We start from the raw sequence: 18,019 nt of genomic DNA on the forward strand, positions 1-18,019 counted from the left end.
AAGCCGACAGGGGGCCCAAGGAGCATGGGGAATTTTTATTTTTTTAATAGATATTTTTTTTATATATATTTGTTGATAGTTTGCAGAACACACTGAATCTGTGCTACTCTGCTCTCTGCTCTCTGCTCGTCAAATGTTGCGCTATTCAGTCATGGGGCGGGGGGTTAGACCATGGTTCTCACTTGATGTCCCACAGTAATCTCTCCAAATTTAGGACCGCATCTGCATTGCTATCGCAGATCAGTCACCACTGATAAAAACACAAGTATTTAAATAAGATAGATCCTCCAGTGGTCCATATTTACTTTCCAACTTACATCCATGGGAAATCTGTGAAATCTGTCTTTTATTAATATATTGACGAACGTTGCCCACATCCCTCTCCCTATTCTCAGCTTACCTTGATCACAGAAAGGACAATTAAATTGATATTGGTTAACCAATGTGATTAATGTTAGATAGTTTTTTAGCATGCCACATAATAAAGCCAGCTTTATATTATCTAGTCATGGTTACACAGCTAGCTAGCAAACAAATGTAAACAAATGCAAGCAACTAAAAACAAATGAACAAGTATTTTAGTCTTATATGAAGAGTTACAATCTTATTTTACTACATAAGACAAAAATATTGCGAATGAGGTGAGGTTTCAAAAATCTCACTTTTCACAAGCAAACATAATTAAAAACAAGCTACTTAAGGGAATAAAAAACAAGATATTAAATCTTATTGCATGACTAACAAGTGTAGGCTGGGGCTTGTTATGGGTGCGCAGAAACACAACCTGTATCTAACCATACAACACTATCTTCTGTTTCTGAAATCATTTAACATAAATCAGTGTACGATGAGTTGTGCAATTTATTTTGAGCGATCATCAATTTTGCAGCCAAAATCATGTTCCTGATATGATCGGTCAACTTCAGGAAGAAAAAAATATCTGTATGCAACACATTACTGATGCATTTTCAAATTGTTCATTTAGTTTCAGATTAGACCTGGGTTGAAATCACATTTGTTTTGAATTCAAATACTTTTCAACATTTGACCAATCTTGCCTGGTGTATTGGAACGAATTAAATGATCGCAAAGGCGTGAACCCTGCCCATTTGCTCCTCCTATAGGCTCAAATGCACCAGGCAAGATCAACGGATCACAGAAAAGTATTTGAATCCAAAACAAACACTATTTCAACCCAGGTCTGGGCCCTATGGTTGGAGATTTGAGTGTACTGATTTCAGTCAGTAAAAGCACAGCAGGCTGTGGTCAAAGCTTAGGCTTGGACTTCAGGCTAATTATTGTGCATCGGCAGGACAGACAGGCTGTATCCTTCCAGGGTTCAGATGGGTTTGAAAAATAGTCCCTGCTCAAACAATAACATCAGGCCCTCAGAGACTATCACTTATCATGAACAAGAGATCGGCACCATGCTGCATGGCCTGCAGACTGGAAAATAGTCACCATCTCACGGGTCAGAGAAGAGCGCAAACGGCACCTCTACTGGGGATCCCAAAAAGGGGTCGGTGGGGAGATTTTTCAAAAAGATAGACCACACTAAAATAGCCCAGACACCATAGAGAGCGAAACGATCGCACTCCACGATCACGCTCCGAGGAGCCAGATAACACTGACCCAGTTCTTATTCGTTTTCTGCACCCAAAGAAAAAAATAAACCTTCTTCCAAGCGAAAGTTTGCGAAACTAGGCAACTCGGCGACGGGCGCGGCCGGCTCCGTTGGACCCCCTCCTGCAACACAATCCAGGGCCTAATTGTCTCGCCGTGTCTGAACGGAGAGTCGCCGGGGGCGACCGATCCATACCGTCGCCGGCCGGGAGGCTGGGATCTCTCTGACAGCGGGACGGGGGCCCAGCGTGGGGCTGGCTGCCATTTGGGGCCCCGCCGCCGTTCCCGCGGCCGACCCGCTGCGCGCGGAGATGAGCAGCCGGCGCTACCGTCCTCCCCCTCCCCCTCCCATCACGACCGTCCCGCGGCTCCGTGGATCGATACGCTTTTCAGGGAGACTGCACTTAACCGTCTGCAGAACCTCCTTTTAACTTCATTTAAAAGCAGGAGCAGGAGCCTGCTGGGGCGGCTTTCTCCTCCGCCGCCGTCGAGCCTCGGCCGGTGTGACATTTACCTTCGCTTTTCTCTGAAGCGGGGCCGGCAGGTTTTTTCCGCTCCGGCCAGAAAAAACCCGGCCGTTATTTTAACGGCGGAGCGACTGCGAGGAGGCTTCAGAGAGCGCCGTTCTCACCGGAAACCGAAGCCGAATAAGCCTTTCGGTTTTATGCGGGGAGTTTTTGAACCGCTGACAAAAACTGTGATGGCTGGGGTAGCCGTAGAAAGGAGATGAATGCTGACATCTCGCTCTCTCCATCCGTCTGGTTTCAAAGCGCAAGCCTCTGCTAAAATCTCCAAGGGAGAAGGTCCGCAAAAACCCTAGGCCTACTTGCACCTTTATTCTGAAACGCGTCTGTGTGAAGAGGGGCTTTTAAAATACGGACAAAATTCATTGTCAGACAGAACTGTGAAAATAGAGCTTGAAAAGCACCATTCATAAAGCTAAAATATTGGAAAATTCCTTCTGGAAGGCAGCTGTAATTGAGAAAAGACAGACCTTGGAAAAGTTTCACCATTTGAAAATTGTAATGATGACGACTTCATAAGTCTCCATAAAAACATAAGGCTCCATCCCAGATTGAGATAACAGGACATGGGCCTGGACCAATTCAGAGAGACATCCAGAAAGAAGTAGATTCCTCTGGCTTCCTCCATGTTTTGGTGTGCTATGTGCAAACCGCATCCTGGCTACAATAACAAACGTGTCCATGCGATCAAAGCCAACTGTCTAAACAATAAAAATCTCAGCCTTATGCGTTCTACAGTATAATGAAGTTATGCATCAATTAAGTATTCATTTCTCCAGGAAAAACAGAAAAAACATGGACATTCAGTGCACTGTAAATGCAAATATGATGCTCATTTTAATTACCGGCTCTTTGTTTTAATTTCAAGTTAATAATATATGGCCAGTCTTGGGATGACTGAAATGTCTTCATTTATTATTCTGCGTGTCTGCTTAATAAACATGAATCTCTTACATCAACTTTAATACGACACCATGAATAATGCAATTAGACTCAATAAACAAGGCTATTCATGTCATATTTAAACAACTACAAACAATTAATGAGACCGAAAGGCAGAAGTTTTACCATGGGCTAAGAGGAAAACAGCTGGCGAGTTGATTACAACATGTTCGCGAGTTTCAGCTTGTGTTCGGTGTGAAATGCTGATTAGTCTAAAAAACATCGCTGAAACCTCAGCTTTTAGGACGAGCAGAGTCGTTTGCTGCTATATGCAAAACACTGAACCATTTGCATAAAATGGCATTGTGACACAAGGAAGATGTGCTCCAGAAAAACTGCTGCAGCCGATTTAACACCACCTCCAACTGCCTTTTCAGTACACTTTAAAAAAACAATAGAATCGTACATTTCCATAAATAACAAGTTAATAAATAAAGTAAGAACACTCAGTTATACAGCAATATCTAATCACTTTGTACACTTCTCAATGGGAACATTCTTAGGGCAAGGTATTTGCAGACCGTAAACAGGGTGCCAAAACAAACTAGGTGAGAAAGGCGGCTGCTGGATACACAAGGTAACAGACTCCGAGGAGGCACCTGTGACTCACACACCTGAGACGCCTGGGAAACTCGAGAAATACTCCTAAACAAGGCCTGACAGGGAGTCTATATCACCCATCCCACTGATACCCAGTACATGCAGTACAGGCAGTTTATGTTACCCACCCAAATGTTATTCAGGCCTGACAGGTAGTCTATATCACCCATCCCAATGTTACCCAGGATATATAGTCTATGTTTCAGGTAGCCGTTCAAGTAGTCGATACCACTCACCCCAATGATGCTCAGGCCTTTCAGGTAGTCTATACAACTCACCCCAATGATAATGAGGCTGTTCAGGTTGTCTATACCACTCACCCCAATGATAATGAGGCTGTTCAGGTTGTCTATACCACTCACCCCAATGATAATAAGGCTGTTCAGGTTGTTTATACCACTCACCCCAATGATGCTCAGGCCTTTCAGGTAGCCCGTACCACTCACCTCAATGATACTCGGGCCATTCAAGTAGTCTATACCAATGACCCCAGTGATACACAGGCCATTCAGGTAGTCTATACCACTCACCCCAATAATACTGAGGCTTTACAAGTAGTCTATACCACTCACCCCAATGATGCTGAGGCCTTTCAGGTAGACTATACCACTCACCCCAATGATGCTCAGGCCTTTAAGGTAGTCTATACCACTCACCCCAATGATGCTCAGGCCTTTCAGGTAGTCTATACCACTCACCCCAATGATAATGAGGCTGTTCAGGTAGTCTATACCACTCACCCCAATGATGCTCAGGCCTTTCAGGTAGTCCATTCGGGGTTGAGCCTGCGGTACACATCCTGCCACCACCACCTTCTTATCCTGCTCTTGAGCCTTCCTGTAAAAGACAGAGAGCAGTATGAATATACAATGATACCGTGAATGTACAATGACCTCATGTGTCACAAAGCAGACCATGAACAAATATTATTATAATAAATGTGAAAAGCTATCAGCTGTATAAATGTACAAACATCCAATAATGTGTAATGACATAACATGGAATAATTTGATATCTCTCATATCTGACATCATGTACAGCTATCATGGATGTTGACAAGCAAACTGTTCATAACATCTTCTGACTCAGTGCATTGCCCTGTGTTTCCAAAACAAAGGAATACAGGAAACCCACATTCAAATGGATTTAAACTCCAACTGTCCCTCGGGGAACAGCGATAGTCATGCTATGAAATGTACAGTACATTCATTTTGTTTTTATACCAAAAGAGGAACACAAAAATAGACTGATATGGGAAGGGTTTAACTGCCAAAAGATGACAAACTTTAAAATAAAAAACATACTTTAAGCTGTGTTCTTATTAATGACAAGTCAGTTCCCTGTCTGTGGGAACATGCACATCTTTCACAAACAGTTTGACTTCGGGCATTATTAAAATCTCCAACTGAAAAATACATCCACCTGTTTACATGACGTCACTGGAAAAAGGCCCAATGTCCACCAATGCTTTGCAAATGTTTTTTCAGACAAAAATATTCAATGGAAAAAACTGTAGGCAAGCATTTTAACAGAAGGGAGGAACTTATGAAAAGATAAAACAGAATAGTGCAAAAGAGGGGAATGACAAGAAACACAGTAAGGCTGGCTTTCTAGGCTTACTGTGTCAGCTAAAATCATCTGTTGAAAATTATAGCAGCCTTAGCCTTAGATTTTAGAAATATCAGGAAAATCAACTTCTCATTCCGAGTCTTCATTTCCCTGTCACAGTATAAGGAACAAAACAAATTTGCATTGATGTTAAAGGGATGAAAGGTATCATGTAACAATTTGAATGTGTATTAATAAATTTCATTCTGATCATGTCTCAGACCAGCTGTTCCCCAATGCATGCCAGAGCAGGGGTCCCAGGGGGTCCTCAGCAAAATGGAAAATCTAAATCATTTTTTTTTCCTTTCAAGAATATTCTATTCATTTTTTAAATATTTAATAGCTTTAGACTGGTGGTTGGCTCATCTTGTTAAGGCACCACTGAAATGCATGGACGAGGCCCATAGACTGGACCGTGACAGTGCTGACTACGGCCAGCAACCCCACGGGGTGAACCATATTGGCACCTAGCATGGCCCAAGAATCAGCCAGCCCACATAACAATGTGCAACCAACGCACACCCCATTAGCCCGTTGAGCACATGAAGTGTCGTTAACAGCCTGCGTACACAAACTCTGACTATAGTCAAGGTTTAAATGCTTCTCGTAAGCCATTTTAATTGCAAGAAAGAGATACTCGCTTCACCTAAAAGACCTTAAAGATGTAAAACCTAAAGGTCAGGCTGTCTAGTGGGATGAATGCAGGAGCGTGCATTACGAGCGATGTCTTAATGGCAAAAATGGAAGAGGCAATTTGCCCAAGAATACCTGACATTTGACCCTGGCTGTGCAGTTATGAGGACCCATGCAGAGCTGGTAGAGGATGATGAGACTGAGATTGCTTGCCGCCCTGTGCGTCATGCCCCCGTGTAGAAGAGAGGCTGTTTGCCAGCAGGACACTGCTACTCATAGAGAGGCCATTTATTTCCAACACCGTGATAACAGCCAAAATTTGGGAATCCGCTAAATTCCAGCTATGGGGGCCGGTGGCTAAAACAAAAGCCTGCTCTCAATGTAAGCTGGGAATTACGGATGTAAAATGCTGTACTGTACCATGGAAAAATGTATTCAACATATTCAGCAGGGGAGAAAAAAACAGGTTTGGCTGTACATCAAGCTCTGCCTCCACAATGTACATTCTTCTTCCACCATAAGATTCAAAATTCACCTTTATACATTCAGACATTTTGTCCAGATTCATTTGCACGTGTTACAGTCAACTCGTGCAATCGCGCTTCTTGCCGTGATGTACATCATATATGCAGAGACTTCCGTTCCCACGACCGCCCGCTCGTGGTAACCCCGTTTGGCGTGAACGGCGCCCCGGGCTCCGTATGTGCACGCCAGTCACAAGGATCTGACGTCTCCCGCTTCTCAGTCAGTGCACACGTTCGGGGCGATGAACCGGAGCGGTCGGGGCCCCCGCGTGGGCGAACGGGGTTCAAGAGATCTCCACCTGATCTCACCGGACATCTGCTCGCGTCTGGGTCACTGGTGTGCAGTCAGGCTCGAACGAATCCCCGCCGCAAAACCGCGGTTGGTGGGGGGCGGAGGGGTCCGTGATTGGCTTCCTACCCACCCCCCCTCCCAACCCCCACTCCCCCAAGGGTGTCTCCTCCGCGTTTCGCTTGATTCGCTGTGTCACCGCAGACCGGCGCTGGAGCGCATTAAGGCCGTCTTGTTTGGCAGGGATCCTGTGCATTATGCAGATGCGCCCGGCTAGCGACGCCGAGGGTCCTGAACAATAAGCCCTCTTCGCGCAAAAAAACAGTCACGGCGGAGGCTGGAATGATTTTCTTAAGTGACTCTTCCACAAGCTGTGGAGACTCTAGAGGGATTCGGAGTGTCAGCAGACGCGGGAGGCGGCAGAAATGCACTGCAGTCCGCCGAGCTTAAAAGCAATGCTTAGTATTGCAAATATACTCCTCTGGGGCCCCCTCCGTAACCGCCAGAGCGTTTGGGAATGTCTGACTAGCTTCTGAAATGGCGGTCCTGAAGCGCGGAAATGTGCATACTGATGATGGCACTTTCATATTATTCCAACCGAATCACACAGTTCCTATCCTTCATCTTAGTGTATGAAGTATAATGATAAGAACAGAATATTTCTCCTGTCTTGGGGGTGGGTGTATTGGCCATTGTATTTAGACTCAAACTGAAAACATCATTTTTTCTACATCATGTTCATGTGTGCTTACTTTCATATAAATTAGGTAATAGCTGTCAGCAGTATTGATAGACCAACACCTGGTCTTGGATGACTCTCGCAAGGGCACTGTTGCACTGTTGGCCTGAGTAACGAGAGCTTGATTTGTCTTAATACCACTAACTATCTACAATCAAATTTCTTGCAGAACGTCAAGGGCCTATTATGTCAGCGAAGGAAATGACATTCTCCATGATTACTTTGTTCACACAAACAGGCGCAGGTCTCACACCCTGGAGCGTCTCAAAGGCATAAATACAGCAGCCGCTCTCACAAACCGAAATGAGTGAACCTAGCAATCCACGCACAGCTCTTGCTTCGACTTGTACAGTACGTGCTGTGATGTACGCTAAGAACAAAATGTGCAGCATATGGGGAGCTTAGCTCGAACTGTATGACACTAGACCACGCCCCTGTGTGCCCCTCAGTTGTGGGTAAACCTGTCAAAACAGCCAGAGGGGCGCCTATATGATCACAGTAAGATTGCTCCAGCACAGATGCCCTTCATGGGGCCAGAGTTCTCTTTCTTCTTTCACCTCACACCAGAAGCTGCCTCAACGGGGAACCTCTGTATCACTTTACAGACACATCCATTGGAAACAAAACCTTATTTCTGACATGCATGACTGCGTTATGTTGCTGTTTTTGGACCAGGACTACACTGCCTTCCTGCCTTTGTAGGGCTTTTTTTGTAGATACTGAGCAGGGCTCTTCCTTCAGGCAGACTCATGGTTTCAAACAAGGAGGAATGGCCCTGGTAAAGTAACTATCTTACGTCGAGGCCAAGTGTGGTGCGTTTGAAGTGGACATGGCAGCACTGGCCGGAGACAGCTGGGAAGGAAGAGTTTTGGGTCTGAAGCCGTGGGAGAGATTAACAAAGACCTCAACCTTAAAGAACGAGTCCGGTCAAAACGGAGAGAAAAGATATGATAATGTAGAAATCATGTGGTGGTGAAGCTGGTATTAATTGCGGACAGACTACGCTGGCCGTCCTTAGGAGAGTAGCAGCCCGCTCTGTGGGTTTCGATGGCTCAAAGCTGGGAACCGGGAACAGGACTCCAGTGTGCAAATAATCAGTCTCCTTGTTAAAACTCATCACCCTTACTTGGTCCCCGAATAACCCGCTGTTATTCTCCGAGCAAAAAACCATAAAGTCGGCCGGCCTTGTAAAACCTCGGGAGCCGCAGCTGTTCTCCACAAGTCTCCCGTGTCGTGCCTTCACACCGCTACGTCCTGCTTTAGCATTGCTCACAAACAAAAAGAAAATGGTGGGGGAAAGGCAGGTATCCCCTGCTGGAGAAATAAAAGGTGAATTGTCAAGAGCGCACCTTTATCAACAGCAGGCGAAGGGATGGGGTTTAGAAAGCCTGACAGAAGGGGAGCCCTGGCAGGGGAGGGTAAATCTGCGGGGATAACATTACAGCCCAGCCAAAAGTTTTGGAAGGTTTTCCTTGAGGATCGCGCCTCGTTTTCCGAGATCAGATAGCTTGTTTCTTCAGCTTGAAGAGAGAGAGAGATATTGCCCTTTGCACGGTAATGATTTCTGCCGGGTATCTCCCTCGGCGAGGAGCGGATCATTGTCGATCCGCAGCACCTCACGGAGTCCGGCTCAAACGCGGCGGAAATCAAATATCCGCGCCGTCTCCGGCCGCCGGCGCTCGTCGGCGGGCCACTTCTCAGAGCCTCGTCGCGAATATCCCGCGAGGGAGGTTTAATGTCGCGTTGCGCCTCAGACCACAATAGCGGCAGTTTAGAGACATCTCCATCGCCGCGCCTCATTTTCCAGAAAAAACCTTGCCAAGTTGCAGTCGCACATTTGATAAATCTTCATTCGGCTTACATAAAGGATATATTTCTCTCTGTATTCTCCCAGCTGTCGAGGTGGAAACAGCACCCTCCAATCCCCCCTCCTGCCCCCATTCCCCCCAGGTAGAAGCTTAGCTTAGTTTGTAGCTTAGCTCTTATGACCCAGACTTCTCAGTGCACTGGATGACCCCAAATCACACCAGTCACACAGCGGGCCTACACTGCTGCCTGACAAGCAACCAAGGCACCAATCAAACCTGGACCTACTGAGTGCCGTGCTGAGCACACACAGAGACCATCTATGCAGCGGTGATGTAATGTAGGATGGAATGTTCCGGTAAAGCCCTCGTTGTCATAGTGGGGGGTTCTCATAGTGGCAATTCTCATGCGGTTTATTGAGGAGCGACAGTCATGCACCAGTGTGTGATGTCAGGGAGAGTGATTCTTCAATGCCTCTCACGCACAGGCTGTTAGACTATCTTGTTTTATATACAGTGTGAGTGTATGACTCCAGGCTCTCTTGAACGCTACACCACAACACCAGACAACCCCAGTGCCAGGGGGAATTTCCTATAAACTACCGTCTGGGTGGCAGGGTGAACACAGCAGTGGGTAAGATTATTTACTAACAGCAGCACAACACCCTCTCAGTTCATTTAGTTAGGGTTGTTTCAAAACAAGAAAAACCAAAAGAAGGACCAATTACTTTTTGTGAGATTTCATTCCATTCCTTTGACAACACTGGAGGCTGTTACCAGAAATGTACAGCAGCTCCGTAAGGTAGAGCAGTTCCATACCTTAACCGCAAAGACAAATTATTTGACATTATCTAGTTTTTGACAACTGATGCAGTCATTAACAAGGGGAAGTAAAATAAAAATGAGTAAGCTGTACCTTAGAGAAAGAGAGAGAGAAATTAGTCTGCCTCTGTGTGAGACCATGTGCGTGTGTACACATCTGTTTTTGTATTGCTACCCCATTGCACTGACTCTCTCTAATGAAGAGTCCTGCCAGCCATTTAGACTTGAACATTAATTGAATGCAAAACAAATACAGTTATTTAAAAAAGCATTTGGATCTTGGGAACCATGTAAACAGGAAAATAAATGTAAATACTTCTACTTTCTGAGAAGTATCATGAGTTAGCAGCAAACAAATATTCAGACAAATGTTCCAAACACGAAGCTCTTTGGACAGATGCAGTTCAGAGAACAGACAGGCAGCCAAGTACTGTGGGTACTGTCGGCTCCGAGAACACACATGGTACGGTGGGAACGAACAGGTTTAGAGCCAAGCACTCAGAGTGAGCGTGTGTGTGTGTGTGTGTGTGTGTGTGTGTGTGTGTGTGCCTCTTAGAGAGTGAGAACAAGAAAGCGAGAGATAAAAGAAAGCCGAATTCCATCTCTCCAAACAAACCTGACCTAGTTGTTCTTCAAGTTCACATATTCGGTGTGTTTACACTTCCCAGGTACCAACAGTTTTTTAATAACATTAGCAGCAGGTTGCGATCATCCTTCACAGATTTCCACAGACTGGCAAAATAAAACATCTTGGAGACCGGTAAATATTTTGATAGGGTACATCCTGGTTGAGGACCGTCAACAGAATATGCAAATAAAACATGAATATGATCTGAAGCTCATAACGGTTACCCAGCTGAAGATAAGATTTATTGCGGTTGTTTTTAATGGGCAGTATTCCATGAAACAGAATCCTTGCTTAATCCAAATCATTCCAAGTTTGCAGTTATTGCAAATATTTACCGTCAACTTTTCCCATGGGTAAATTGCTGAAACAGAGGAACTATGTAACGAAGGCAAGTGCTGGGGGTTGAGTCACGTACAGTGGGCTCCAGAATTATTGGCACTCTCAATAAAAATTGAGAAAAAAGGCTGCAACATGTATAATGATCTATTGTTCAATGTTAAAACATATGGGGAAAACTATATCATTTTATTTCAATACATTTTCTCTCATGTTCCAATGTTTTTTTTATTTAGTAATCACAATTTTTCTGATAACCACAGGCAGAAAAATTATTGGCACCCCTAACAATTATTGTAAATAAAATCAAACAAAGTGAAATTGGAATTTGCAATGGGTACAAAGAATGATATAAACAGTTAAACATACCACTGTGAGGGCAATAACAAAAAGGCATGGAATGGTTGCAAAGTTGCCAGGAAGAGGATGCAAGTGCATATTATCCCCACGGTAAGGAAGACGGTGAGGGAGGCCAGAAGCAACCCAAGGATCACAATTTAAAAATCGTAGAGATTGGTTGTGTCTTGTGGCCACCAAGTCTCAAAAACACATAAAATGGTCCCTCCATACCAGCAAACTCTTTGGAAGGGTGGCACAAAGACAGCCCTTACAAGCACAATAAACAAAACCAAGCATCTTGAGTTTGCCGAACCTCATTGGAATTATGACTGGAAAAGACTGTCATGGTCAGATGAGACCAAAATGGAACATTTCAGTCATACACACCACACGTTTGCCAGAATGGAATGCATACAAGGAAAATCACCTCATAACTACTGTCAAATATGGCGGTGGGTCATTGACATTTTGCTGCCAGTGGTCCAGGGGCACTATCTAAGATCAATGGCACAATGAATTAAACACCGTGCCAGGAAATCTTGGTTGCCTCTGCTAGGAAGCTGAGACTCCAAACATACCTCAAAATCTACACAGACACGGTTCACTAAGAAAACCATGTTCTGCAATGGCCATCTCAAGTCTCCAGACTTAAATCCCATGTGAAACCCATGGTCTGAACTGAAGATGGGGGAAATCCCAAGGATATCAATGATTCTGAAACGTTCTGCATGGAGGAATGGTCATAATGATCACAAATTATAGGAAAAGACTCATGGCTGTCATCTTCGCCAGTGGCACCCCTGGTTTAAAGTATTAAACCAGGGGTGCCAATAATTGTGGAACCTATTTTTGGGGGAAATATTTATTTTATTTGAAAAATTCCATTTGGTTGATTCCATTGACTTGTTAATAAAGTGCACTACTTTAAAGCATGTTGGAAAATAAAGCTTATATTATATTTTATGTTATTATGTTTTAGTTTACCGCACATTTTGTGCATATTTATCAAGGGCGCCAATAATTGTGCAGCCCACCGTATCTGTTGTGGGAATCAAGCCTGTGAGCATGTAAAGACCACCTTTCCAAAAAGATAAAACACTGACACATATAAATAAATAAGATAAAACAAATAAAACCTACTTGCATGAAACAAATGTACACGTAGGATAAGTTTTTATTAATATTTTCTATGTCTATTTCTAAATAACTGACATATTATTTGAAGGACAACGCCTCCCGACAAAAAACACCATTCTACCATTTTGCGTGGCTTTGTGGTTGTGATATTCATCATAGGGTTAAATGAGGTACAGTTCACAGGAACATATTATCAATATTATGTCTGGGACCTCAGACAGATTCAGAAGAGTGGACATTCTGCTAGTTTATGCTCACCTTAAACCATCTCAGACATGTTACTCACAGTACAGAAAGCATTCACTACTGCTTTTAACTAACCCCGTCTCCACCGATTTAGTACGCAGAAACAGTCTTTGTTTGTGCACCTTCTATTCTGGCTGAACTGCTTTATCAATGCTGAACAAAAAAACACAAACACACAAACAAACAATGTGACCTTAAAAGCAGACTTCCTTCTCAACCAGTTTACAGTTTGGACAACTAATGTGGGAACAGGAAATTATTGTAAAGACCTGGCAGGCTGTCACACAGGGAGTTTGGGAGGTGGAAAGGTGATGTTTACATCCACAGCTATGGCTGCTGCTTAATGATGTCTCTGAAGGGTTGCTGCAGGAACAGTAATTAGTGCCGGGACTGTGATTTAAAGCCCCAGCCTTTCCTTTGAGGGTCGTCTCGCCATTTTCTGATCCGAAAATGTTCTGTAATCATGGAACAGTGTCCGTGTGTGTGTGTGTGTGTGTGTGTGTGTCCGTGCGCGCGTCTGTGTGTTTGTGTGCATCTGTGTGTGTCCGTGAGTGCGTGTGCGTGTGTGTCCGTGTGTGTGTATATGTGTGTCTGTGTGTGTGTCCGTGTGTGTGTCCGTGTGTGTGTATATGCGTGTCTCTGTGTGTGTCCATGTGTGTGCGTGACCATTTTTTTACAAAAAGGTCAAGGAAACTGATAAGTGCTGATCTGAAAAAGATATTCAATATTCAATACTTATAATCAATGTGGACAGTACAGTGAAAAAGTATTTGCCCCCTTCTGGATGTCCTCTATTACTGCGTATTTGTCACACTGAATGGTTTCAGATCTTTAAACAAAGGGAAACTGAGTAAACACATTTCTTTCAATATTATTTCGTTTAATTAAATCAGTTAAGCAACAACCATATCAACCATGTGAAAAAAGTAACTGCCCCCTTAAACTGGTTGAACCACCTTTCTAAACAACCAAACCAAACCCTTCCTATAATTTAATATTGGTCTTTCACATTGCTGTGGAGGGATTTTAGCCCACTCTTCCTTGCAAAACTGATTTAATTCAGAGAAAATGGTAGGTTTTTCAAACATGAAGCATTCATTTCAGGTCCTGCCACAGAATCTCGATTTGGTTCAAGTCAGACTTTGATATGATGTAATGCGGTTATACGTTCAAAACATTTTTCTGTAAATTGCTCTGAATTAAGAGTATGCAGCAAATGATGCCATTCTCAAAGTACATTAATGAGAAATAAAATGGAGAGTGGGAGGGAGACATCAAGTGTGTCCCAGTGTGGCCCAGATTGCTGTATTATGACTAGTTGCATCCAACTCCCCAGGTGATTAACAACACTCAAAGCAGAAAGCTGTCTCCCAGTTACACCAGAGAGGGTCCTGTCGATCTGTTAAAGCCTATCGGATCATAGAGTGTGTCCACAATGATTTAAATCAGGAGCCGTGAAGCCCCGGAGAATCACTGGTTTTCATTTCCACTTTAAAATCAGTAACCAGTTTATGGACCCAAGAAACTGCTTCGATTGAACAATTCAGTGTCGAGTGACGATAAAAACCTTGGCTCTCTGACCCGGGGTCGGCCAGCCCCTGACGCGACTCCCGCTCCTGATGCAGAGCGGCGAGGGTCATTTGGGGATTCAGAGGTTGACACGGGGCCAGAATACTGAGTGGACGCCGCCTGTTGGGTGTGACTTTCATTCCCTGCGCACAGCGTGCATTGTTCCGTTTCCTTAGCTGCTGAGAGGCCAAGCTCAGGCGGCCTGTGAAAGGTAACGGTTCCCAGCCGGTCCTGCTCCGCTATGAGCCCTCCTGTCTCTGCGTCCTGTTCGTGAGGGTCATTTGCGCTGGGAGGGGGGGGCATGATGAGTCCAGACCACAGAACTGTCACTAAGCCGAACGCAGTTTAAGGACAGAGGATAAACGGAAGTGGAGTATTTCTACAGAGAAAAGGAACAAGCAAATAAAGATGTGGGGGAAAATCCGCAAGCAAAGCATCACTGTCTGACTAAGCCATCTCACTCATAAACAGGACTCACTCCTAACGTGAAGACACTGAGCCCTTCACTGCAAATGAAACTGCAAATCAGCCGATACAAGAATACACGCACACGAAACGTAGATCCAGTCGCTGGGGATTATCATTCACCTTTCCATGCATGGTTAGTTATAGCATGTAAGCAATCTCCATCCGTAGTACATCAACAAACGTGTGACAACACAACCCCAACCGCCACCTATGATCTTGTCCCATGGCATGAGTCGACTCCAATAAATTTTTACAAAAAATGCCTCCCTTGATCATATCAACCTACATCAAACACACCATTTATGCATCTCAATAAACAGTTCTGAGCAATAACAAGGTGAATATACCAGAACATTCCACCACAAAAGTGTATATACCCCAGCTATTCCTGAAATAACATGTTCAAAACTTGTTCAAAGTAGAATGAATCCATCATACAAAAATCGCAAGCAGCATTATGGAAGAAGGCAAAGCACCAGCCAACGCTATGTACCCTCTGTTCCTGCCTCAGCTGCGATGAGTGGATTACAAGATGGGGGAATTGACCATAGCATCACAAGGAATCTTTCCGTATGTTCACTGCATATGCTGCATTATGTTACAGCAGTATTTCATGGAGTTGGGATATTAGGCTCTTCACAAACCCAGGAGAGGCTTTCAGTCCTTCAACACTGCGTCCTAAAGCCTTATAAACCCTGTGTGCTCAGGATTCCAGAACGTTCCCTGTGCACATATGAGAAAGACACTTCATATTTGCGCTGCGTGTGACACTCCGGGACTAAACCATTCCAGGGAAAGCGCAAGCTCGAGCTGTCCTCGGCTACTAACCATAACTTAATGAAGAGAACAGGCCATTCAGCCCAGCAATGCTCACCTTTTCCTACCCCTGAAGTGTACCTACTGCTTAGTTTGTTTTAAAGCTAAATAGTTTCTTTGAGACAAAATAAGCAGCAGGCACACTTTAGTCGGAGGAACAGGCGATCATCGCTGGGCTGAATGGCCTGTTCTAAATGCGGCTCGACAGCAAATGTGCGTCGGATTCCCCAAATAAAGAACAAAACCGCGAAGCGGGACTCTTTCAGCTCACATCACGGGGGCGGCACATGACTCAGGAGAAATCCCCCAAGAGGAACTTAAGGAAGCCGGAGACTGTTGGCGCAGATAAGATGGCAGGGATGTGAGGCTATTGTACCAAAATAAACAACGGGCCCCTAGACTGGAGTGCAACACGCTGGGCTCCACAAGGGCTATGAGACTGCAGGCCTTTCCGTCTTCTGGAGCCAGGGTTAAGGGGGATGGGCATGGGGGGTTGCCATTGAAAGCTGAAGGCTCATTAGAAGCAAAATAAAAGTCTATTCTCCCACTTAATTTCCCAGGCTGATATTTCTTCAAAATAACGTGGCTTAGCTTATCGTCGCAAGCATTTGTATTGATGTGGCTTAAAGGCCCCTCGTTTTGTGTATCATTATTTATTCTAAACAGCTTTCTTTAAAAGCACGCACAATGCCAGCTGCCTAATTAAATTGCTATTCAGCCCCTCTGCCTGAAAATTAATTTATGGAATGAAAAATTGTATTTCCCCTTCAAATGCAGGGAGCGGCAATTAAAAAAGGTTCAAGGCGAGTTTCATTGCATTAAAAAGGGATAGGGAAAAAAGCTTTAAAACGGGGAGATGATTTTAATAAAGAAACATTCCAGAAGACACACTTGTTAGGAGTGTGCACATTTTCCTCAGGATGAAAGCTTTGCCATTCCTTTTGTTGCCGCACATTCGCACGATATCGCTCCTTTCAGCTTTTTGTCTCAGAAGATCCTTTTCATAAAACATTTAAGGGCTAAATGTCTGAAATGTCATCCTGCGATTTTTCTCGACAGCTGAACCGGAGAACTTGCGTGGCATCTCTACAAGCCGTGGGAAACGGGCGCATCTCTTAGCCGACTGGCGTCCATCGGGGCTGACGTTTAGACTGAAAATCAGTTGTATGCGGAGGAGGAAGCGGGGCAAGACTCTCCGTTCCCTATTGCAGTCTGGGGAAGCCAGCCAATGCAGGCTTGCACTATTGGAGTATGGTACGAGGTTTGCTTTGGCCAGAACACCTTGTGTGAGGTGAGGCCTTCCACTCCCTTTCTGCAACAGTGTGGAAACAAAGTGGAAGGCTATAAATGAAAGTGAAACAACTGGAAGGCTATCACGACTATCAATACAGTCTTGTTCCAATGCATTAGCGGTGAAATAATATAGACATTTTGGCACTTCAATTGTGCTACTGTGCTTGTTCATGCAGTGCCAATGTCTTTCACCACTCTGTAATATTAATAGATGTCTTGAAATCAGATTGCAGTTAAAAAAGGAAACCTTTTCAAATGGGTTCAAATAACAAGGCATTCATTCAATTTGAAATGATTCAGTTCAACAAAATTTGGAGCAAAATCAATATTACCTCCTCTATTCCCTTTTTTCTTCAAATATCAACCTTTTATGGTTGACTGGCCCAACTATATATTGAGTAAAAATAAGCTTGCTCATCGTCTAGTGCAATAACTATAATGAGGATGTTTTGAAACCTAGTTCAACAAGGTATGAAAGTGAAAATCACCAAATAACTTTTGTATTTTGTATTACCTGTGATTTTGTGACAGTTCACACAGCATTTTGTTACTAGTAATTATACATCACCAAGTTATATATCACCTTCGCTTTATAGGATCAGTTCATGCCCAGTTCATCCCATTTTCTGAGCACTTATATTGTTTAACGGCTTTCATGAAAAGTGGTCATATTTTATGCAGCAGAGAGTCTTCACAAATCATTCAAGGCACATGGTTTGAAGTCAGGTCAGAGATCAGGGAATATCAATAGTGTATTCTGATTGGCTCATGTGCACACATATGATCCAGGTTATTTGCAGTGCATAATCATTAAGATCAATCGTTAATATTGTCTACAGCACCCTCGAGGGGGAGGGGGTTGAGAAACAGGTTGAAAAACCCACACTGTACCTGAATTGATTGCAAATTGCAACATGTTTACAATGAATTTAATTTGTCTTGCACTCTGAAAAATTTAGTATTTTGAGGAAAACAGGTGCGCCTTATATCGACTGCATTCAAAACATTGATGACTAAATCCTTTAAAAATTTTAATTGAGACTTCTTAGCATATTGACAAATCAGCAATATGTATTTA

At 43.9% G+C, this 18,019-nt stretch overlaps 1 protein-coding gene across 1 annotated transcript in view; it reads right to left on the reverse strand.

Moving 5' to 3' along the window:
- Positions 1 to 18,019, reverse strand: part of cdkal1 (CDK5 regulatory subunit associated protein 1-like 1) — a 387,515-nt gene that overhangs the window by 279,702 nt on the left and 89,794 nt on the right. Inside the window, exon 5 of the mRNA XM_061253309.1 lies at positions 4,430 to 4,526. Coding sequence (XP_061109293.1) covers positions 4,430 to 4,526 — 97 coding nt within the window. The remainder of the gene's footprint in view (positions 1 to 4,429; positions 4,527 to 18,019) is intronic.

The sequence above is a fragment of the Conger conger genome, chromosome 1, assembly GCF_963514075.1.
Source record: "Conger conger chromosome 1, fConCon1.1, whole genome shotgun sequence".
Taxonomy (NCBI): Eukaryota; Metazoa; Chordata; class Actinopteri; order Anguilliformes; family Congridae; genus Conger; species Conger conger.